The 22,655-nt window shown below is 39.0% G+C and overlaps 4 protein-coding genes across 5 annotated transcripts; 1 reads left to right on the top strand and 3 right to left on the bottom strand.

Annotated features, from left to right (window-relative positions):
* Positions 1-1,545: 1,545 nt before the first annotated feature.
* h1m (linker histone H1M) lies at positions 1,546-3,496 on the top strand. Its single transcript, XM_014006403.1, has 5 exons — positions 1,546-1,687; positions 1,756-2,012; positions 2,103-2,208; positions 2,880-2,929; positions 3,203-3,496. Exons 1-5 carry the CDS (start codon positions 1,597-1,599, stop codon positions 3,431-3,433), a joined length of 735 nt encoding a protein of 244 aa, XP_013861857.1. The 5' UTR covers positions 1,546-1,596; the 3' UTR covers positions 3,434-3,496.
* A 798-nt stretch (positions 3,497-4,294) lies between these two features.
* LOC106516182 (transmembrane and coiled-coil domains protein 1) lies at positions 4,295-5,380 on the bottom strand. Its single transcript, XM_014006402.1, has 3 exons — positions 5,015-5,380; positions 4,813-4,945; positions 4,295-4,711 (listed from the first exon to the last, which is right to left on the bottom strand). The coding sequence occupies exons 1-3, from the start codon at positions 5,161-5,163 to the stop codon at positions 4,544-4,546; spliced, it is 450 nt and encodes a 149-aa protein (XP_013861856.1). The 5' UTR covers positions 5,164-5,380; the 3' UTR covers positions 4,295-4,543.
* A 1,531-nt stretch (positions 5,381-6,911) lies between these two features.
* Positions 6,912-18,465, bottom strand: tmcc1b (transmembrane and coiled-coil domain family 1b). 2 transcript variants are annotated; one of them, XM_014006400.1, is made up of 8 exons: positions 18,387-18,465; positions 16,226-16,396; positions 13,328-13,371; positions 11,866-12,640; positions 9,300-9,719; positions 8,506-8,996; positions 8,296-8,431; positions 6,912-8,219 (listed from the first exon to the last, which is right to left on the bottom strand). In XM_014006400.1, exons 4-8 carry the CDS (start codon positions 12,463-12,465, stop codon positions 7,905-7,907), a joined length of 1,962 nt encoding a protein of 653 aa, XP_013861854.1. In that variant the 5' UTR covers positions 12,466-12,640; positions 13,328-13,371; positions 16,226-16,396; positions 18,387-18,465; the 3' UTR covers positions 6,912-7,904. The 2 variants fall into 2 exon arrangements, with proteins under 2 accessions (XP_013861854.1, XP_013861855.1); XM_014006401.1 differs by having other exon boundaries at positions 11,866-12,128.
* Positions 18,466-19,413: 948 nt separating this feature from the next.
* LOC106516180 (uncharacterized) lies at positions 19,414-22,435 on the bottom strand. Its single transcript, XM_014006399.1, has 6 exons — positions 22,152-22,435; positions 21,381-21,500; positions 21,184-21,302; positions 20,955-21,105; positions 20,757-20,878; positions 19,414-20,685 (listed from the first exon to the last, which is right to left on the bottom strand). Exons 1-6 carry the CDS (start codon positions 22,360-22,362, stop codon positions 19,663-19,665), a joined length of 1,746 nt encoding a protein of 581 aa, XP_013861853.1. The 5' UTR covers positions 22,363-22,435; the 3' UTR covers positions 19,414-19,662.
* Positions 22,436-22,655: the final 220 nt, after the last annotated feature.

The raw sequence follows: 22,655 nt of genomic DNA, 5'->3' as shown, positions 1-22,655 counted from the left end.
GACCTGACAAAACGAGCCTGTTGGAAACAACAAAACAAATACAAAACTTTTTTATGATGTCAACAGTTTTCACTCGTCTCTACTTTTGTTCTTTCTAACTTAAATAAAAACTGTAAACGAACAATAAAAAGTAAGAAGTGCTAAATAAAATATATCAAACTCTTCAAAATATTTGCCACACAACATTAATAATTCATAGAAGACGTGACTTAGACATGAGGACGATGATAAATTTGTGTCTAGTCATGATTACAAAGTTCTTCTGAGAAGTCTGACTGAGTAAAGATGGACGTCTGATTCTGTTCTAACCACAGTGAGCATTTAAATTAATCTCACACACAGGCCACAGACACACAACTTCTGCCTTTATAAATAACCTTAACAAGTATGAGAGTTCATCTGCGTATATCGTCAGATGTGTTTTCTGTTTCTTCTAAATCAGGCTTGTGCGCGTATGACCGTGGGTCTCATTAAACATGGTCACACATTATGTTTTCATTGTTCACATCTTTCTGCATGGGTCGTGTGCAGGTACAGAGCAGAAGATCCAAACCAAGTCTCGTCAGCAGAAGCTGTTGATCTAAATGTGTTGGTTTCAGGATGTTTACATGTTACCAGAGAATCCATTTTATTTTAATTAACAAAAAAGTTCTAATTTATTAGTTCTTATGTCAGTCAGTACAGTTGCTTATTTTTTAAGTGCATCTACAAAGCGCAAACACATTTGCACCATAATTACCTTCATAGTTTACTGGTCTTAAGCCCAAATGAAAGGGAGGGTATAATTGTGATGGTATAGGCCTAAATGAAGAAAAAAAAATTTCAAGGAGCAACAGAAAAATCTTTATATTTTGTTCTACAGACATCATTCCTCTCTGGATAATTGTGTCAAATTTCGAGCAAAATATAAAAACAAGTTTAAAGGATATTACTATCATTTTTAATAATCATCCAAGTAAAATTTTATGCAAAACCTACAAGATTTTGTGAGCTTTCTAGTAAATTTACACAGCACTCAATTTGTTTCTCCACTAATCAGGAGAGAAAACTACAAAGACTAGTTTCCTTTCGGATCTCATTTTAACTTGGCTTATTTTATTTTATTGATTTTATTGACTTCTTTATTGTTGCTGTTTCATCTAATATTTACTTTGTGTGCAGATGTTCAATCACCTTGGCTCCCTTGGTTTGTTGTTTTGTACTTCATTCTTGTTTCAACAATTTTTTTGTTTAAAAAAGGCCAGCCAAATCGCAACTTTCCCTATACTGAAGAGTCAAATATGTGCTTTATTAACTTTAATATGGCGTGCATTAGTTGTGGCAGGAGGTATTTGTCATTCTGAACTTCCTACACAAATTGGTTGTGTAAATACAACAAGTTCAAGCTGCTGGTACTTCAACATTTCCCATTTGGCAGCACTGGGTGCTGCAGGGGTCATCCGGAGCACAAAGCAGGATAGAACCGCCCCTGCATGCAGGCACAGCTAATCAGCTGCTCATGTAATTCACCTGGTCTCTTATCACCGGAAGTTAATACATAAAGTCAACTTTTTTTTTTCTGCTAGTCTGAGTTTTGCGTCTCTTTCACTTTTGGCGATGCCTCCTAAAAAACCGGCAGCGGACTCTGCGCCTCAGCCGACATCAAGCGATGCTCCCTTGGAGGAGGCCGCTGGGAAGAAGAAACCTGGTTCGTGTGAGAACTTAAATCAAAAACACGTCGTTTTGACGCAGTTTGTTTATGTTTTCTCTTTGCAGGTCCTGCAGCGCTGCGCAAACTGACGTGTCATCCGCCCACGGCCGTCATGGTGCGCGAGGCGCTCACAGACTTGGACTCACGCAAAGGGGTCTCATCCCAGGCCATCCAGAAGTACATCAAGCTGAAGTACCCCTCAGCAGATGGGGTCATGCTGAAGCACTTGGTCCGCCGAGCTCTGCTGAAGGGACTAGAGAGTGGGACTCTGGCCAGGCCCCCCAGCTCCACCGTCACTACAGGCATACAGGGACGATTCAGGGTAATGCAGGCTTTGACCAACAAACGGGAGTTTAACACTAATTAAGCAAGCTGGTTTTAATGTTTGTTCTGTTTTTTTTTTTTAAACAAGCTTGTACTAAAAAAAGATCTCAAGCCCATAAAGGAGAATGCTGATCCAAATATGGAAAAGGCTCCAAAGGAAGCCAAAGAGGGGGTTAAACGACCCCAAAAGACAGGTAGGAGGTGGTGGGGGAAGCATTTCTCAAAGGAATGTATATCATCACGTTTTGTTTTGTAAGTTTGAGCTTCAAAAAATGACAGAGTTAAACCTTGAAAATAACTGATTTTGTGCATGATTAGTGTTGTGACTGGCTGTCAGCCACTACCACAGCAAATTTAAGGTCATCTGTTAAACTGAATCGTAGTTCTCTAGGGAATATTTTGCTAAATGTACAGACTAACACACTCAGAAAATACACAACTGCTTCATCTTTGGTGGTGGGTGATGATCAATAGATACTTGGCACAAAAAGTAAAGAAACTTGTGTTTGGTGGATTATTTGCAACAATGCGTCTTTGCAATTAATCCTACACAGCTGGAAAGCCTGTTAATTTTCTCTTTTAAAACAGTGCCATATTTGTAAGGAATATGCATTTGTGTGATGAGCAGTGCGGGTTGTGCACATGAAAAATGTGCCAAATCTTCAGTCATTGTCATCATTGTCAAACAGCTTGTTTTTCTGTTGCTATTGACAATGGGTTTTGAGCTTCAAGTGCCGCCAGTCTTGAGATGCATTGCCAAGAAGCATTGTTACAACAAAGCACAAAATGTAAGGAAACTTGTTTGTACAAGTCAACTAAACTTAAAATAATCTACCAGAGGAGACACTTTCCTTTTCTCTTAAAGGGGCTACTATGAAGAAAAATGCTGCAACTGAAGAGCCGAAGTCTACAAAGGTGAGATAAATGCTCTTAATCAATTTTTGCATTAATGTAGCAATCACCTGGAATTGGTCAAATGGTGTTGATCAAAATACTGGTGCATAAAGCGATAAGCTTTTTATTTATTTATTTTTAAACCTTGAGTGTGCTGGTTGCTGATCCTACTCATGAACAATACCAACAATTATGTTTTGTCCAGGAGTAGCAGTTTGGCTTCTTTTTGATCCAGTTCCTCTTGCATTGTTCTGAGTAATGTGCAAAACTGTATTTATTTTTGTTTTTTAATAGAACCCGAAGCCTCCCAAGAAGGCCAAGAAAGATGAAGAACCTGCTCCGGCCAAGAAACCGAGAGCTAAAAAAGCTGAGGCAAAAGAAAGCGGTAAAGGAAGCTCTGATTCAACCAAAACTAAAGCAAAGACAACAAAAGAGCTGAAAACTGGGAAAGATTCCCAGAGCAAAGCTGTGAAGGCTGCTGGTGATGCTCCTGTCACCAAGCCAGCAAAACGAAGGAATAAGTGAACTTGGGAGTTTTTAGAATTTTAAACTTTTTTTTTGCTCTAATAAAGTTACTTTTTAATTAAACAGTTTTCACACTTCATTTGCTAAGATCTCTGTCAAAACGAAGCTTATATGGAGTTCTGTGATCTTGGCTCATAAATTTAAGCAGTACCACAAAGTAATACTTGAGTAGAAGTACAGTATCTTACTAAAAAATTACTTTGGTAAAAGTAAAGTCTTCTTTAGGAATATTACTTGAATAAAGTCTAAAGTAGCTGAAATTTTTTGTACTTTAAGTATTAAAAGTAAAAGTATTGATTTAAAATGAGCAGTCAGATTTTCTGTGTGACATAATTAGGAGGTGACCTCCCCAAAAAGGTGCAGAGATGACTCTATGTTGTATTAAAATTGTTAAATTTAGGATACACTAGCCTAGCTGCTCAGTTTATGTACATATCAAGGCTGCCCAAACCTTTCCCCAAAATGAAAATCTGAGGGCTGTGGCCAAATGAAAAAATATAATTCATGAAATACAAATACTTAAGTACAGTCCTTTTTTTATTTAAATGATTATGTCCTGCTGGAGTGTGACATTTGTTTGTATACAAACTAATACTGTATCAGAATTTTATATATTTATACTTTCAACCCCAATTAAATTCACTCTATCTAGGAGGCACAATTTATATGGAGAGTATTTTTTACAATAACAAGCTGAAATGAAAAGAAGCAAAAAATAAGGTCTTTCTACTTGTTGCCTTTTTTTAAAATGTAAGAAGTAGAAAGTACACATAATTGTGTGAAAATGTAAGAAGTAGAAGTAAAAAGTAGGCTGAAAAATAAAGTACAGATGCCTATAAAATCTACTTAAGTACAGTAACAAAGTATTTGTACTTTACAACTCTGAATTTAAGGGTTAAAACTGAGAATCTGCAGACATGTCTCTAAAAGTTGAACCTGTATCAAAGCACAAAGCTGTTCATTGCACATCCAGAGATTTTTATTTATTTCTTTTTAAGGTGCTGCAAAGGCAGGCCAAAGGTCGTATTTGAAACRGACCTCCATGTACTTTCAGATGACGTAGAGAAACGGCACACGAAGCATTCAGCTGGATGGTTTAAGAAGGATGACTCATTGAGTCGCCATGGACACGAATACTAAAATGGATGTCAGAACCACTAAAAGCATGCCGATTATTTTCCCAAGACTGCTCAGTAGTATGGTGTCCTCATCCCTCTCCATGTTCTGCTGCTGCTGCTCCGCCTCGGGGAGTCGTGAATGACGAGCCTCTATTGCATCCTACAGAGCAGATCACAAATTAAGATTGAGGCGTACAGGTTCAGTGCCTTTTCTAAGTTGTGCATTATTTTTCTTTCACCCCTACGTCTTAAAACACTCACATGAAATTCTTTTCTTTCGTGGTGCCTGCAGTCAGTCTTGTCTTTAGAGCTGAGTAACTCTTCTTTCAAATTTCCCATCTCCCTCTCATGAAGTTCTTTCAAGTCAGCGAGTTCTTGTTTCAAACCGTCAAACCTACAAAACCATCACTGTGCATCAGACAGGGTTTGGATGTGTCAAAGGATGACTGTGAGCATACACTACCTTAATTTGTCCTCTTCTAGAAGCTCCAGGACCATCATATGATCCCGCTGATGGTTTATTTTTAGGACTTCCAGGGATCTCTGGAGACGGTCTTGGGCTTCCTGGATCTGTTGGATCTCATCAAATCCCGAGGCCTCAGGTGAAGTCATTCTGATGAGAAGTATTGTTTTGAAATAAATAAGCCGTTGGGGATATGAAAATTAGGAATAAAATCAAAACTCAAGTAGTAAGTTTCAAAAATGATATATTATCATTATCATGATCATATAAGGCACATTTTAAAAGGAGAATGATTTCTTTTTTCATAATGAGTTTAGAATTACACATGCAATCAGTTATTTCACAATTACACTGTTAGACTAGGTATTTATGTATTATTTATTCACAATGTTTTTATTTCTTATCAACTCTTTGGTGTAACGCGTTAACCGCCGTGTTTTAATGAAACTAAACTTCCTACAAGTTTTCTTTGTCTGCATGAATCAGAAAAATTAGGGGGGAAATGTACATTTATCTTTAAAATAAAATCTGTATAATTCATTTTTCCCCCTTGTAATCTAATAAATTCGGTTTATGATGAATATTTATGGTTTTGTAATATTTTAGAGATTTAAGATAACTTTTCATTAATTTCATTTTGTTAGAAAGTACTTACTTGATTTTAAAAGAAGTCTTCTTAGATTGACGTCAACGATGCTAACTTGTTGCTCTAACTTTGAATGCTAATATTGTTACGTCGCTAAGCAACAAAATACTTTGGTTGTTCATAACAACGTCGACGTTTTTTTCTTCTTCTCTTGACGTAAACAAACTGAACAGTCGGAAGTTGTGTAAAGCTTCAAAGTGCTGTCAGACAGATTTCATAATACACTGACTGTGTATATTTGGACTTTTTTGGATTTTTATTTTTAATTTTATGTCTTTGTTTTGTTTGTGCACTAAAATGACATTTGTTACTTGGAACTATAAAAAAATCATTTTATACTATCAAATACTTTTTATTGCGGACATGAAAAGAAAAGTAATCAGAGTTGTAAAAAAAACTAAGTACAAGTCCTTTGTTACTGTACTTAAGTAGAATTTTGGGGTATCTGTACTTTACTTAATTATTTTTCAGACAACTTTTTACTTATACTTCTTACATTTTCACACAATTATCTGTACTTTCTACTCCTTATTTTAAAAAGGCAAGCCGTTACTTTTATTTCATTTTTGCTTGTTTTCATTCCAGCTTATTGTAAAAAATAAATACTCTCCATATAAACTGTGCCTCCTAGATAGAGTGAATGTAATTGTGGTTGAATGAGAAGTATAAATACTGTATATAAAATTCTGATACCGTATTAGTTTGTACACAAACTAATCATGTCACACTCCAGCAGGACATAATCATTCAAATAAAAYAGCTGTACTTAAGAAGTATTTGTATTTCATGAATTATATTGCATTTGGACTGCAGTCCTCAGATAGATTTTCATTTTGGGGAAAAGGTTTGGGCAGCCTTGATATATGTATATAAACTGAAACAGTATCTATAAACTGAAAAGGCATGAGTAGTGCATCCTAAATTTAACAAATTAATTATTTTAATACAAGTCATTTCTGCATTTTTTGGGGGGAGGTCACCTAATAAATATTACGGAAAATCGAACTGCTTGTTTAAATCAATACATTTACTTTTAATACTTAAGTACAAACAAAATCAGATACTTTAAAACTTTTACTCAAGTAATATTCCTAAAGGAGACTTTAAAAGTTAAAGTAAATTTTTGGTAAGATTTTGGTATTTTTACTCAAGTATCACTTTGTTGTACTTTATACAACACTGAAAAAAATTTAGTATTATGCATCTCGGACATTTTGACACAAAAGATAAATCCAAGTTAAACTTAAAATGTCACCTTTTAAAACAGCAAATTTATTCGTTTTTAAAAAATAAAAATAAAAACCAACTAAAATGTATAACTATTTCATCTTCACTAATAGAAACAGTACGGAAGCACTAAGTCTTTGAGCAATTCAGCCGCTCTTCAAGTATGTTAATTGAGTTTGTCGATTATTCTTCTGCTGTGAAAACATCCCCAGGAAAGTAGCATCGCAGTCACAACTCAAACACAAAGTCTCTGATAGTGTTCAGGATGTGTCAGAATCAGTGTATTTGACTTCACACATCCAAAAGAAGCAATTCAAGAACCCATAACATTTTGATCCAGTGACAAATCTGATATCAAAAGCAATGTAGCTGATTTTGCAGGCACCCTGACCTTCGGTGTGAAGTTAGCTGGAAGAGGAGGATGTGGTAACAAAAGCTGAAATTTTAAAGAGATTAAAAAAAATAAAACAGAAGTAAGTTGAAAACCCAAAATTACAAGAGCACACACACACACACACACACAAAAAAGCTTACAAATAAAAACTTGACACTAAAGCCGCAGAACACTGTCATCTTGTTGCGGTTACAAACCAAATGTAAATAATAGCTGTATTAAAAAGTAGAAGTGACTTCAAAACAATACCAATTCAAAGTAAGACCCAAGTGAAAAACAAATCAAAGTTTTTCTTGTGTAAACAAATTCACTCAAGAGAGAAATCAAGTGTGCGGTTCTCTCAGCTCCTCCTTCAACTACGCTTCATTCACCCTTACAGCGTGTGCTTGTGCCACCATAGAAAGTCTTCGTCAACCTTTTTCTTCTTTGTTTCATTCTTCTCAAATCACACTTCAGAAAGTGGTCAAGTGACAAAACCTCTGATATACTCCTGAGTGTTTTGAGAGAAGTATATTTAAAAGACGTGACAATTAAGACTCGACTTCCTATATAGGTCCTCCCTTCATGTTTCAGTCTCAAAGCCCGACGTCCCTTCGCTGTTTTAATTTCTCTTTCATAGTCAGTCATCTGGGGTGCAGCAGAAAGCGATGCAGATACTCTGAAATGGCATCCCAGTGCCTCCACAGGAACGCGAGCAGGATTACGAGGAGTAACGTAGAAAGTGTGCGGCTGCGGGTTTTCATCAAGGGGACGACGCAGTTGGCCACCGTGGACACAAACACCAAAAGGACGGCCATGACAGCTAGCAGCACGTTGATTAATTTTCCCAGGAGAGTCCTCGCCGTGGCGTTCTCCAGCCCCTCCAGCTGCACCACCTGCTGCTGCTGCTGCTGCAGCTCCATCTTGGAGATGCGTGTCTGACAGGCCTCCAGCGCCTCCTAAGTGTTGGAGACAAAAACCGTCAGAGAAATAGCTCCGATGAGGAAGCAGAAATTAGTTCAGGTGGACACTTGCCTGGATGTCTCTTGCTCTTTCATAGGACTGGTAGGCAATCTTCTCCTCCATGCTGGCTAGCTCCTGTTTCAGGTTCAGAATTTCATTCTGGTGCAGCTCTGTCAAGTCATTGAGTTGTTCCTCCAAACGCTCACACCTGCAAAACACCGACTGTTCAGAAAAAACAAGCATTCTAACTACGTAGCACAAACATACTACAACTGGAGTTACCTGTATCGCTCCTCCTGCAGGGCCTCCATGTTCATGGTGTAGTCCCTCTGATAGTGGGTTTTTAAATTTAAAAAGGACTCCTCCAGTCGACCTTGGTTTTCCCGGAGTTCTTGGATCTCATGAAGTATGGCATCAAAGCTTGAGGCTTGGGGATCAAGAGTATTGCCCCTGGAGCTAGGGGGGCCTCCGGGAGCTCCAGGAGCTCCAGGGGTGCTGTTGGCTCCAGCAGAACCAGACGTAGCACTAGAACAATCATCTTCACTACCATACTTGGGGCTGGATTGTAAATGCCCCGTCACAAGGAGCCTAGACCCCCCTGGACCGACACCTTCATCTCCCTGCACTTCCTCCAAAGAGTCTTTCAGCGCTGCGATGTTGTCAGCGCTCCCAAACTTGTTGCGGATGAGGGAAGCTATCTCTCTTGGCTTGGATACCACAGCTCCAGCTGCAGAATGAGTGGCTTGAGAGATGCTGGACAGGCCTCCCGTCACCTGGAAAAACGAGAACAATCAGGTGATACAACTGATGTTTCAATCTGAAAACTCAAGATATTTTCTAATAAAAAAGAGCTAATCTGATGAAAAATGACAACCATGTCTGTCTAAAATGTCTATTTGAGTATTTGTGAACAGAAATGATGACCAGCTCTGATAAACTAACCAGTGTTATGTCTGTATACAGTATGAGGTATGGTGGTTTGTGTGGGAATTTAAAGATTTGTTGTCTGTAAAACACTGTGTTGAAGCCTAGAACTAAAGTCTTTTGGCAGAAAAACAACCCTAAAAAACCCAAACCTTAGCTCCAACATCTTTTAGCCCCTGGTGCATGTCTCTTAAAACATCTTTGGGCTGGCGAGGGATACCGTTGTGCTCCACCTCACGAAGTTTCCGGTGGTAGTGCTCGAGCTTCCTCTGCAGCTGCTGGATAGTCTGAGCTGATTTTTGGTTCTTCTTCTCAAACACCTGTTTGATGCGTGCGCTCTGTTGTTTGTCTGCGTTGTTGGCAAGTTTCAGGTATTCGGCCACGTTGTCATCCCGAGCAGTTTGTTCGATCTTGATTTGTTCCGTGAGCTTCAGGATCTTCTGCTGCAACTGTGCGATGGCCTGCTTGGTGCGATGCGGGTCTGGGGTATTGTCGACCACGTCGTACCCTTCAGCGCCATAGGGGAGGGTACTGGGGGACACAGCAGGGCCTGATCCATCGTACCGTTCCAGCTTTTTCAGAAAAAAAAGGAAGAAAAATGAAAGAAGAGACATTAGAAAAAAGTCTTTTAAATGGCCATACTTCATATTGACATTAAAATTCACACTGAAGTCATTCATGAATGATTAAAAATGTTTATACAAACATATGATGATGGAATAGATATATCTAATAATTTATCATGTCTCCTGTAAGTAGATAAAAAAAAGGTGTTTAATTTTTGGATCCAGTGTCTAAAAGTTGTTTTAATTCATTTTTACTCTGGGGGATTTAGACAAAACTCCACTAAAGAATGTCCTCTAGAGACAATATGTAAGAGTTTTTAAATGGTTTAGCAGGAATGCAAAACTTAAAACGCTTGAATTTTATGTCTCTGAATTCTGCAAATGATTTGAAAAGCTTAAATATGCATGTTTGTTTGGCTAAGTGACTGTAAAGGAAGGTGTAACAGGACAATAGTTGGTTTCGTATTTCCAACAGCAGATGGTGCCTGTTAAACAAATGCATCTTTCAGTAAAGTCATTAAAATGTAAAATATAATGCAACAAAAAATATGGAAATGCTTTAACAGGCTGCTTCAGATATAAATATGACACTGATTTACCTCCCAGAAATGTTATCTATGGGAAATGGTCTAATACATAACTGCTTAATATTAATTAATTTCATCCAGGCTTACCCTGAGAAAACTGGATGAAAAGACGTTTTTAAATAAAAGTTATTAACTGAGTAAAAGATGGAAGCTATTACTAGAACATAGGTTGACTGATGAAAAGTTTGACACTTGGACCTTAAATCAGCATCATGTTGTGCCGATTGCAACTTGGAACCGTTTTAGTGAAATAAGCAAGCTCTTTTCTAAAAAAGAATAAAACAAAAAACATCATCTGAATGGCAGCATGTTATCCAAAACTGTACATGGTGTAAGTATGAATATTACTTTCACAGATGTGCTGGTTACCCATGTGTACAACTGTACAAAAAAGAAGTGAGCTTTTAAACTATGTGCTTCAATATTAACTCAAAAACAGTGATCCTTGAATAAAAGACAAATATGAAATAAACAGACTTCGGTAGTTTTTTCCACTTTATCTCAGTTTTGTGTCATTCAGAAAGCAGCACAACAGAGCTGTTTGTTTACCAAACTCTGAAAAGCTCCAACTCTTTTGAAGATAAAAACCTGCCTGATCAATGACTCATCAGTAAAACACTGACAAAAGAAAACAGTGACTCTTTTTAACTATATCAAAAAGTCAAAACAAGCCCTGGTAAGGTTAATAGTAATGACGTCTATAATTCAATGTAGTTTTAATGAGTTATCAATTAGTGCTAATACACTGAATTGTAAATAATTGAATATTTTAACTATTTTCATGTCTGCTGTCACCTGCAGTTCTCAGGTAGCGGGACATTTCAGGTTTAAGTCAGTGCATTTCCAACAGCATTTCTTCTGTTTTAAACTCAAAAACAGTCCCAAGTGTGAGCGTGTTTACCCCCGTGAGCAGTCTCCTGACCTGAAGTGCACCGAGGGACGACAAATGCTAAATTTAGCAAGGCTTAAAGCAAATAGTGACCAACCAGTCAAAGGCAACGTCTGACCTTTGCGGCACACTGACAGCTCATCTCCCCATTCTGTGCTGCATCCAGGACACATCTAAACCATCCAGAGACTTTTAACACGATTTTCTAGCTCGCTAGGTTTTGACGTTCACACTCACATGAGTCACCTCTAAACATTTATTTTTAGAACCTAATAGACAGATACAATTCATTTCTTGCATCACTGCTGCCAACTAACAAATGCAAACTGAATATTTTATGTCTCAAGGCCAAGTCTTCTAGGAATACAGCATTTTAGGATTTTTACCAGATTTTGTTCCGACTATCTGAACCTAGCATCCACTGAGAAGTCACTGATACAGCTCTTATATGATAAGCCTACACCTCACACCAAGGAAATAGTAAATATGCTTTTATATCATCAGGGAGTTCATGTAGATGATGTTTTTCTGCCAGTAAATATTTAAATGTGTGCCTCTTGGAAAGTGTAGTTAAAGTAGCACATTATCTTAAAATGAATCACAGGCATTGGTTTCATTGTAAAGAATGCTTCGTTGCATGGTGTACATCTTACAGTGGACCACCTGAGACCCTCACCTTGTCTGGCTCCTCGGTGGAGTGGTACCCAGAGGTCAGCAGCATGTCCACCAGGGCCGGACTGGTGGGTGTATCTGTGGTAGAGGACGAGCGTGGGCGTCCAGCCTGCAGCAGAGCCTCGTGAGTGCTCCGCCTGTGGATCTGTGGGCTTCCTTTTTGGGGAGGATCCCCGGGGTGCCCCGTCTTGCTGCGGCGGCTCTGCAGGCTGGTGCCTCGCTTCATCATGGGCGGACCTCGGATCTGCTGCAGAACACGGCTCAGAGCTGCGGGAGGGGCGGAAGCGGCAGGGTTGTCAGGATCCACAGGCAGGGCCGAGGAGGCGGGAGCGTCCCCCACGTCTGACCCTACATCGGTGGGTTCGGAGGGAGGGGCGCTCGTGCAGGACAAGGCGGAGTCATGTGGGGAAACGGAGGAGCGTCGGCGCTGTGGCTGGAAGAACTGCTTCAGGCCATGGCCCAACGCTCCCATGTTCTCCAGGGCATTGTGGGTGATTTTGGACAAGCCATGCTCTGACTCCGATGCCCTCCTGCCGACCTCCGACTCCGCACGGCCTCCTGCGTCCGGCTCCTCTGGACTCTGCTCGCTACTACCCTGATCCATCAGAGACCTCCAGTTTCAAAGTGAGGTTCTGCTCGGGGGATGTAGGAGCCTAGCTACGCCCCGTCGACACCCCCCTCTGAGAGGCTGGGGGAAAGCCAGGAAGCAGAGGGGACGGCGCTCAGTTGGGCCTTTTGAGTGGGCATGCATCTGTGGCTTGGCTCAATGTCATGCTTGTCTACCACAAAAAAGGAAAACAAAATAAATTATAACATGCAGCAGTGAGGAACGTAAAAAAGCAAAAGCAGAATGTGAAAAAACAATGAAAACTGGGCCGACATAAATAAGAACAAATCTTTGTACTTCACTTTAAAATTTATCATAAATATTTATTAATGACCAAATAACAAAAAGCTCAATTTAAGTGAAAACAGAAGGTAACGACTTTAGTTCACAACCACGTTAATTGTCTTATTGTGTCAACCCAGAACAGAACAGTAAAACAACATTTTAGAACACTTTCTGAAATGTTTGTCACGTTCAAAGTTGTCTTTGACTGTTTTTGAGTTCACTGTGAATTATTTCAAAGTAACAATAAGTACCATTTCAGAAAATATTCATTAAATAAATTAAAACAAGTTTGCTTGGAAGATGCTGGCAAAAGAAAACTGAAAACACTGCAGTAAATTAAATGCTAAATGGAAAGTGACTAATTGTCAGCTGAAGGTGTTCCACAATCCACAGCAGCTTCCCCTTTGCAGCCGTTGTCTAACTAGACTCAATTCGGTGAAGTGAATGTTCATTCCAAGAATTTGCTTAGGCACGTTGGGTTATGCTAAACACTGTTTGGGTTTATCATCGTGTAATGACACAACAAGCGAGAAAGCTAGAGAAGAGGAGAAAACAAGTTTGACAGAGAGCTTACCATCAGCCCGGTCTCTTCTCTTCTGACTCACAACTCAGGAACAGCTAAATGAAGCACAAACATAAAAATAGTTTTTTTTCATGCAACAGAAAGGTAAGAAAACTGTCATATGAAGAAGAACGTTTAGACAAATTTGTTCTACTGGTAATAATGAATAAGTCAAAGAACAGCTCCTAAGCTGCTGACCTAAAGACATCATCAATGACTCAACAGCACAAATGTATTCTTACAAAATGACATAAAAACATTTACATAACAGCCCTTATAGATGGGAACCGCAACAAAACATGAAAACATGGCAGCTACAGCTCCGAGGAGCTGTCACTGCACAACTCATCTGGTTGGAGATATTCRTCCTGACGTGCTGTGTTCCAACACAAACAAATGTGCAAACCAGAAAAATGTGTGTAAATATCAGCTGAAGGACATACAAGGCACCCTTGTCCTAAAACTAATTTCCAAATGACAGGATTAGCACCGTTAACCTTTCGGTTACATTGACAGATTCATTCATGAATTCATTTCACACAAGATTTGCACACATTAAACTAATCACTGCAATCAAACTCGCCACGTTAATGCCACAAAGGCACCAGCAGCTCATCTGATCGGGTTGTGCTTTAGCATCCTTTCATCACACGGGTTTGAAACCAAAAACCTGATGCTAAATCAGCAGTGCATCATAGATTTTGAAGATAAATTTTGTTGCACAGAATGTCTTCTCACTTACATAACCTCTAAACCAACTTCAATTAGCAAAAAGCATAAAGTTTATTTGTATAAAAATGTTTTAAAGTGACTGTGACGTGAAAATTTTAAAATATACAGGCATTGTTAGAAAGATAACATCAATAACATATTGCAAAATTAAATTTCACTCTGCTGAGATGAACAGTTATTGAGATATTTGCATTTGAAGTTCCAGGAAGTGATGTCAAAAGAGGAATGTCTGCATGGGTTAGAGCATTGATAAAATGGCTTATGACACAGACTGTAGAGAAGAATCTGATGTTTCTTTAGATTATTTTATAATAATAACAACAATAATAATGCATTTTATTTATAAAACGCCTTTCAGGACACCGCCCAAGGACACTGTACAATAGAAAAAGAAAAAATGTAGATACATATATATATACACATAAGGTAGTGTGGGAGAAACAGAAATGCGGAGTACAGAACAGTCATAATAAAATACAAAAAAGTAGACAAATTGAACAATAGGGTTGTGGCGGGAGAAACATAGAAGTGTGGACAACAAAAACAGACATATATTGAAAATAGGAATTAACAGCGGTAGGCTAATTTGAAAAGATGTGTCTTCAGGCCAGTCTTAAACAGGGAGAGAGAGGTGGTATTGCGTAATCCATGGGGTAGTGAGTTCCAGAGCTGCGGAGCAGAGCGGCTAAAAGCTCTGCTCCCCATGGTGCTGAGGCGGGCAGGGGGTATTGAGAGTTGGAGAGAGGAAGCAGATCTTAGAGAGCGGGAGGGTGTGGAGATGTTCAGGTCAGACTGGTAAGGAGGGGAAAGATTGTGGATTTTGAGTCTCTATCACAGAGAGATGAAGACAAGTTAGAGTTCAAATAATATGATTTCAATAAACAAAGACCAGAGAGTTTTCTTTCTTAAATAGTTCCCCTATGATGTCACTTCCTGTTTCACTTTGGCTGATCCAAATTCAAAAGGAAATATGCCATTTATGTGTTCAAATGGGTAAAAATCACATTTTTTGCAAAGTTTCTTTTATAAAAATATGTTTTCTTTAACTTTTTGTATTCGATGGATAGGCATATCATAGACACTTTAAGCTGCAGTCCTGCAATGGATCTCTCAAGGTATGGACTACTTTCCAGAAAAACAGGGGAAAAAAATCCTATAAGTCAGCACAAAGTATCAATTAACAAGCCAGCAGATCAATTTGCCACCAAAAAAACTCAACCACACTCCATTACTGATATGCAGTGATTCATTTGATGCTGGTCCTGCAGGTAGGACCTGATATCTGATAAGAAAGGAAAACATCTCAGTAATATTTGTTTATAACCAGCTCTAGATGGACAATTTACTCAAAATGTTGTTTATTTTGTTTACAGTGATCTAGTTCACTGGCTACTGATTCTCAAGGCACCAAAACAATACTGTAAACAAACAATTGCATTTATCTGAAAAGTGTTAATTRTCATTATCATTCATCCTTGGCATATACTTTGTGTTAAAATAGGTTTGCTCATGCTCCTGATAGCCGTGCGCAGGTTGTTATGGCAGCTGCTTCAAATCTCACAAACATCTCAATGACTCATATACTGAATCCATCAGTCACCATTTAAAGGCTAAGGAAAAATGCAGCAAACTGATTTCACTGTAATCTTAAAGCAGCACTCAAAGCAGCATCGTATCAGCACCTTTAAACTATAAAATGTGATCAGTCATTGTGCTATAACCTTTTTTTTTTTTTTTAGCTCCAAACTAAGACTGAGGAATATTAAATGTTCCAAACAGATGTGCAACTAAATCCTGCATCTGTAGTGAAAATACAATGACATCTGATTCCTCCGGGCTGAAGGGGAAGTCCAAAGTGGGTCAACCAGCATTCACCTATCACTCTGTTTCTGCAGAGCTCCAATGTCACACCGGCTCTGCAGAGTGCTGTACATATAGTTTACTGGTGCCAGATATTCTTGGGACACTTTGAAGCGTCTTTCACTCAAATGTACATAGAGTCAAGAGTTATGATCTACAAAAACAAAGACAGCTGTTACACACCATTAAAATACCTAATATCCAACTGATTGTACATATTAAGTGCTGGTACAATCAAGTAAATCCAAATAAGGTTTATTATTATCATCAAATTCCTGTTAAATGAGTTGTGAGAGTGAGAGTGAGAGAAAAGCATACCTTCTGATGTGGTCATTTGCGGCACATCTGTGAGTAAACATGAAAACATGAAAAAATATCCTAAAAATTCGAGCCCATATCCAGCCCCGCTTTCTCCGGATAACTTTTCCAAACCAAGCTGCAGTCAAACTTTAGTCCGCTTTGTCGATAGAATTTTAGAAAAATCACATTCTGCAAGAAAAAAAGGAAAAGAAAATTAAATACTAATCTCAACCTGTGACTGTACAAAGCTGCCTTTGTCAAAGTTAATAGCTTTTAAAAACAATCCTTTGGAGATTTAAGATCTAAAATTAAAGTACAGAGCATTATTTATTATATACAGCTTATATATTTTAGATTTGTTGTGTTTTTGTCATCTTTTGCCAAAAAAAATAATAATTAGTATTAAAATTAAAACCCCTTAGGGCACCAGTAACCTCACATTAAAAGTGTGTAATCCGTTTTATTTAGCTTCAGTACAGCAGGGGCCACGGAGGACTTTCAGCTTAATTACTTGCTCATTGTTAATTAATGGTACAGAAATAGTCTCTAGGGATGTGTGTAAGACATTCATCATTTATCTGTCTTCCAAGAGAAAAGAACCAGTAATGTGGCAATGACCTAACAAGGACCAGTTATGTGGCAATGAACTAACAAAATGGGGTAAAAGAATAAACTAGGTGTAAGAGTATCCTTGCTCTTTAATTAGATCACCACACACACATTCAGAAATGAGGTTTCTTTTGCTTTTAAGTAGACTGTTGTGTGAAACAAAAGCCTCAAAGGTCTTTTCAAAAGATTAGCACCGCTAACTCTTTATAACATCAAGCCTTGTAATAAATTAATAATACAGCTCACTGGATTACAACTGCATTTCCGTGTTATAACCTGTGACACACCTAAGATTAAATTTTTCAAATAATGACCTTAGATCTGAGAGTGATCCATGTACAGCCATTATCTGAGTCTGTTTTGTTTGTTTAGTTGCAGCTAATAGTCAGAGCCCAACAGAGAGCTGGAGGTAAAAGAAGAGGATGAAATTAGCAACTAGCTAGGCAGAAACACGCCAACCCTTCAGCTCAGAGGAGTTTGCTAGAGAGCTGCTAACCCTGGTATTATCTCTGGTCAGGGCAGTGTAGAAACCTTCCTTGTTCAACTGGTATGTAGCAGCTCAGGCTAACGTGGTGTGGCTAGGGGCGTTTGTTTTAGTTCACGGGACACACCGGAGTGTTGTTGTTCGGGGCGAGCTCGCTGCTGCACAAATTAGTGTGTGTTTTTTACTCTAAAATGATAAGTTTCGGCTCATTGTGAAATGTGACCTGCCCATACAATATGTTGCAGTATTACAATACTGCAAAAACTTGTCTAGCTGCTGACAAAATCAACCTTTTTTTTTTCATTACAGTTATATGATCCATTACCACACCTTGCAGATTCTAGAGCTTTCGAGGAGTCATGTACCAGCACTCTGTTATTAACATCAAGCTACTGAGTCATAAACACTAGTGTCAAAATAATGCAGCATGAACTTATAAAATAAACACGTTAAGAAAAAGGAAATGAAGAAAGACAGCAGCGACAGAAAACGGCCCTCACAGGTGTGAAACCCTGAACACCCAGTTTAGATTGGAGGTATTGAGTTGCCATCTGTCACATACTCCCACAAGATTTTCCTTATCACACTTATTGTATTTCACTGTGGCTTTTTAGTGTTTAAAGACTTAACTTATCAATTTTATCAATTAAAGAACGTTAGTTTTAACATTGCGCGTTCAATTTTCTAGAAACTGCTATGAGAATTGGGTGTCTACTAGGTGTTGGTAAAGTTTAGTTATTACAATATAAAATCCCCCTCGAACTAGAATAAAACGCACTGCATGTACTTCATCCTGAACGTGCTGGGTGTATAATCAAGGCGCTTGTTCGACGCCCGATTACTCAGCCTGTCAATGAATTAGCAGGCTGGCTAAGCTCCCCGGCTAAAAAACATCGCCCGAGCTTCAGCCACGGTTAGCTACAGGCAAACATGGCACACCGCCAGGCGGCAGCGACAACCGGACAAACAACTTAAATCCACCCCTCAGCCCCTCTGCGAGTCACGTAACAGCCACAATGTCTGAAAACGCACTTCATTCGTAAAATAGTTCGCAAATAAACGTGCGTTTTGTTGTCTTCAACTTACACGGGCGCTCAGAGGACTGTGTTGATGACCGTTCATTTCTCCCGATGGTCGACACTCCCACGATGACGTCAAACTGCGTGCTCTGCGTCAGAGCAGCCGATAGTTAAGCAGACCTAATTTTGGCAAGCCGTTGTCGCATATAATTATACCACACATTCCCAGTAACTATTATTTCTTCAACAAAACACACAAGCCGTGGTAACAAAATTTCACAACGAGTATTTTTTAAATAGGTTATTTTCAAAAAGTTTCAAATTGATACAGAGCTTGGTGAAATATAAACATTACATTTTTGACCATAACCGAATTATAGATCTACTTTGATGATTGTTACATCTTACTATAATACGAGTAACTCTTCAAATTAAAATTGTTCTGGCAATCTGAAGAGCCAATGGTAAACTGTGGAAAACTTTAATATTTACTACAAAGTTTTGCATTGTGGTAAAATGGGGTCTTCATTTTATTTGAAATTTGCTTTCTTTATCTTGTTTGCAATTCACTTAATCCTAAATTTGCTTATTTTATAAACCATTGGAGGGCTGCAGTGAACATTTTTCTACTTTGACAGCATTTTCAAAAACGTATAACAGGGCGCCTTCAGGCCCAGGCCACCCTTGCAAAAGAGATCTGCATCTCAATGGGATTTGCCTGGTTAAATAACAATTTTAAAAAATCCAAGTTTCCTGATATGATGTTTCATGTTCCAGTTGTAGCTGGTAGATTTTCCACCTAAAACCAATTAAATCATTTGAATAAAACATAAATGGGAGTTTGCGCTCATGGAAGTTACTTAAGGTATTCAAATCACCAAGAGTATTCCTTCAGGCAGAGCAGATAGGTTTAAAAATTGATTGATTCAACTTTTGCTTTAGCTATTAATACACATTTCACTTATGTTAACCTGAGCAATATTAAAATTTAGGGATCTTTAAACCATCTGAAAATGAAGTTTACAAGAACATATTGTTTTAAATGAATTAATAATTTATGTTGATAAAAACAGATTGGAAGATCAGCAATAGTGCAAATTCCACTGCTTTATTCTTCCTCAAAAGGAAAAAAATATACAAACATTTTGCATTATTGGCATATTGCATTACAAAATACTCTTATTTTTGACCAGAAACATGTTTACTTTCCAGAATTATTTTTTAAATTGTTCAACAGCTCTCAAAAAAATAAAAAATAAAAAAATAAAAAAGAGAGAGAATCTGCAAATCTAAAACCCAGAAATCATCTGCCATGTCCTGGAGCTCAATCAGCAGAGTGATTTTTAACGTCCTGTAGGTTCTGTTTTCCTCTGGTCAGGAAGCAAAGGGTAGAAAGTTTGCAAGGCGTGGTAGACAGGATGGTATTCATGCTGATCAGACGGAGCTGAATTTGTAGAAGGGCTGTTTGGAGGGTGAAGAAATGCTGGGACAGAAGCTTGTTCAGGAAGTAAAAGTACTGGCATATAAGGGGGTGGTGGGTAAAAAGCATTGTCAGGCAGTGGTGCTTTGGTCGGAGCGGCACTGGTGGAGGTTGTAGCAGCAGCAGGGAAAGTAAACATATTTTGCCCTTTAGATGGATAATTAAGAGGAGAATACACCACAGGGAACTGGAAGAACTGAGGGTGGTGGGGCTGGGGTTGGAGCTGATGAATGTCAGTTTCAGGATCATCAACTTGTGCTTTGTCTTCTGAAAAGAATGGGAGTTTAAAGAACGATGGAAAAGAATGCTGAGGTAGCACAGGAAACTGCGACTGCAGAGGAAGTTGAAATTTCTCCTCATTCACTGCTGCAGGCTCAGATGTTGGCAAAGACTCAGTACTGGTGGCAGGACGTGGTGGTGGAGTCGCTTGTTGGACTATTCCAGGCACCATGGGGAATTCAGAGAAAATAGGGACTTGATATTGAAGAGACTGTGGCATCCGAGGAAACTGGGCCTGTTTTATGGGACTATTTTCAATCCCAGAAGTCTGTGCTGGCGAGTCAGGTCTGGGAAATACAAAGAACTGAGGCAACTGTGGCATAAAGGATAACGCAGGACTTTGAACTTCTGGTACTTTTTYGTTTTCTGGAGAGTTTGTGGCAACAAAGACAAATGGTAGTGGTGCTCTGGGGGCTGGACTTGGTGTTGGCCAGGGCTGCAACATTTGAGAGAACATTTGTAAATAGTTCTGAGGATGCTGCAGAACTTGACCAACGTCACTAGAGGGCGGCGTTGCTTCAGTTGTTGGGTTAATGTCTGGTACTGCAGGGCACACTGCTAAAAGCTCATAATCTCCCCACTGAAGAGAGAGTGAGAACTCTTCATCCTGAAACAGAAAAACAAGTCAATCAAAAGTATATTTACAGTCCAGCTTCAATGTCCATTTACAAATCATACCTTGAACTCTACACACAAGTCTGTGTTGTAGGGAGCAATCAGTGCCAGTTCTCCAGAAACCTCTTTAAAAGTTAGTCCACAGCTGCTGCAGGTTGATGATAAAGGCTGCCATGTGCCAGAAACTACAACAGTTCATGTTTTAGTTCTAGGCTGAAGCCATTTACTAGAACTGATCAATTATAGTTTAAAAAAACATACCCTTTATTTTGAGGTCATTTGCTGCTACACCACCAAGTTTAACCACCATCTTTGATGGAAAGCAGACAACAGCAGGTGATGTCAGCACATTGGGGCAAGACATGGTCATTGGTGCCCCTTGAAAAAGCAGCGGTAGAAGATGATCACCATCCTACGGAAGGGGAAAACAATGAAAATGCCAGAAATGATTTGAAGACTATATGAGGAGGTTCTGAAGAGGAGCTCTCACCTCCTTGTTAACATGACAGCCCCGATAGGATGCTGCGTACTGCACATGTCGACGGGATCTCTTCACAGAGAAGCCACATGAAGCTGGCATCTGCGCAAGGGACGTATGAGGTTCTTCACCTGTTTGGCATAAGAAAGGGATAAAACATGATTTGCTTTTTCCTAGGCCAACACTTTGGACTAGAACCTGGAACTTACCGCCATCCACAAGAAAACGTGGAGCTTTGACCCGATTGACAGTCAGGGTCATCTGGTTGTCGCCACATTGAACTGATGGATTCAGGCGCTTTATTTTTGCAGCCAGCCCATCCTGTGACGCTGAACACACCATCACAGAGTCAAAAAATAAACCCAGAAATACACTGAAATTTATAATCTTTTGCATTTAAGCAAAACCTTCTGCATTGTACCGTTCGTCTTTAAAAAAAAAATCTAATAACGACGGCTAATTTGACCTGTGGGTCATAGCTAAAATTTCATCTTAACATGCTTATTAAGTGTCATGAGGAGGTCAGGAGGAGGTGTTGATTCAGCTGAATGTAATGAAATCACAGTTCCATCATAGCCCGTTCTGATAAATGTTGCCTAAATAATGAGACAGATATGCTTATTCTTTTCAACATTCACAAGGAACTGCAGCCAATAAGCAATGCTGATTTTAGACTTAAATTGTATTAAATTTTTATATTTTTATTTGGTGAAGTCAGAATTAAAAAAAACACCAACATCTTTGTTTAGGACCATGGTTCTACAGGTCACTTTTTGCACATTTGTAAATATTTTTCACAGCTGTAAGTTACTGTTTGGACAGATTGTTTGTTACACTGTAGACTTTTGCTGGAATTATTAAAGTATTGATCAAGCCTTCACTTTTTAAATATTTTAAATGGCTCAGATGAGTCTGGGCTGTGCGAAGCCCCTGATAAATGTTCAGTTTACAGGTAAACTGGTAAACAGGTAAAAACTCACCTTTAGTTGAACTTAAGTCACCTTGTTGGTCGTGTCTGAAGGCAAGTAAACCGTGTCGAGCTGGAGCCGAAGGTTCGAGTCTTAACCCAGACCCCTTATGGCTCAGGTGATGCGAACCTTTCACCCCCGGCCTTTCCTCCTCTTCATCAGTTCGTCCATCGCAACAGGACGCGAGGAGAACAAAACACAACCAAATATTCATCCGTGGCATCACACCGCTTCAGATTTTATTAGTGGGTGTGCTTTTAGAAACGTTTATAAAAGGCCAGGACAGAATCGGTGTCGGGCCCACGAGACATATAGAGTGAAATTAATTGACCAATCAATCACCGCTACGTCATCAGAAGCACCTGTTGAGACAGAGGCCGCGATGATTAAAGGTGTTGCGTTCAGGTGTCAACCAAAAAGTAGGAAATAATGATTAGGCCTAATGACAATCTTTTCTTCTCTCTCTCTCTCTCTCTCTCTCTCTCTCTCTCTCTCTCTCTCTCTCTCTCTCTCTCT

This window comes from Austrofundulus limnaeus, unplaced genomic scaffold (assembly GCF_001266775.1).
Source record: "Austrofundulus limnaeus strain Quisiro unplaced genomic scaffold, Austrofundulus_limnaeus-1.0 Scaffold35, whole genome shotgun sequence".
NCBI lineage: Eukaryota > Metazoa > Chordata > Actinopteri > Cyprinodontiformes > Rivulidae > Austrofundulus > Austrofundulus limnaeus.
The sequence above is the reverse complement of the archived record's forward strand: the minus strand, read 5'-3'. Positions and strand labels throughout refer to the sequence as shown.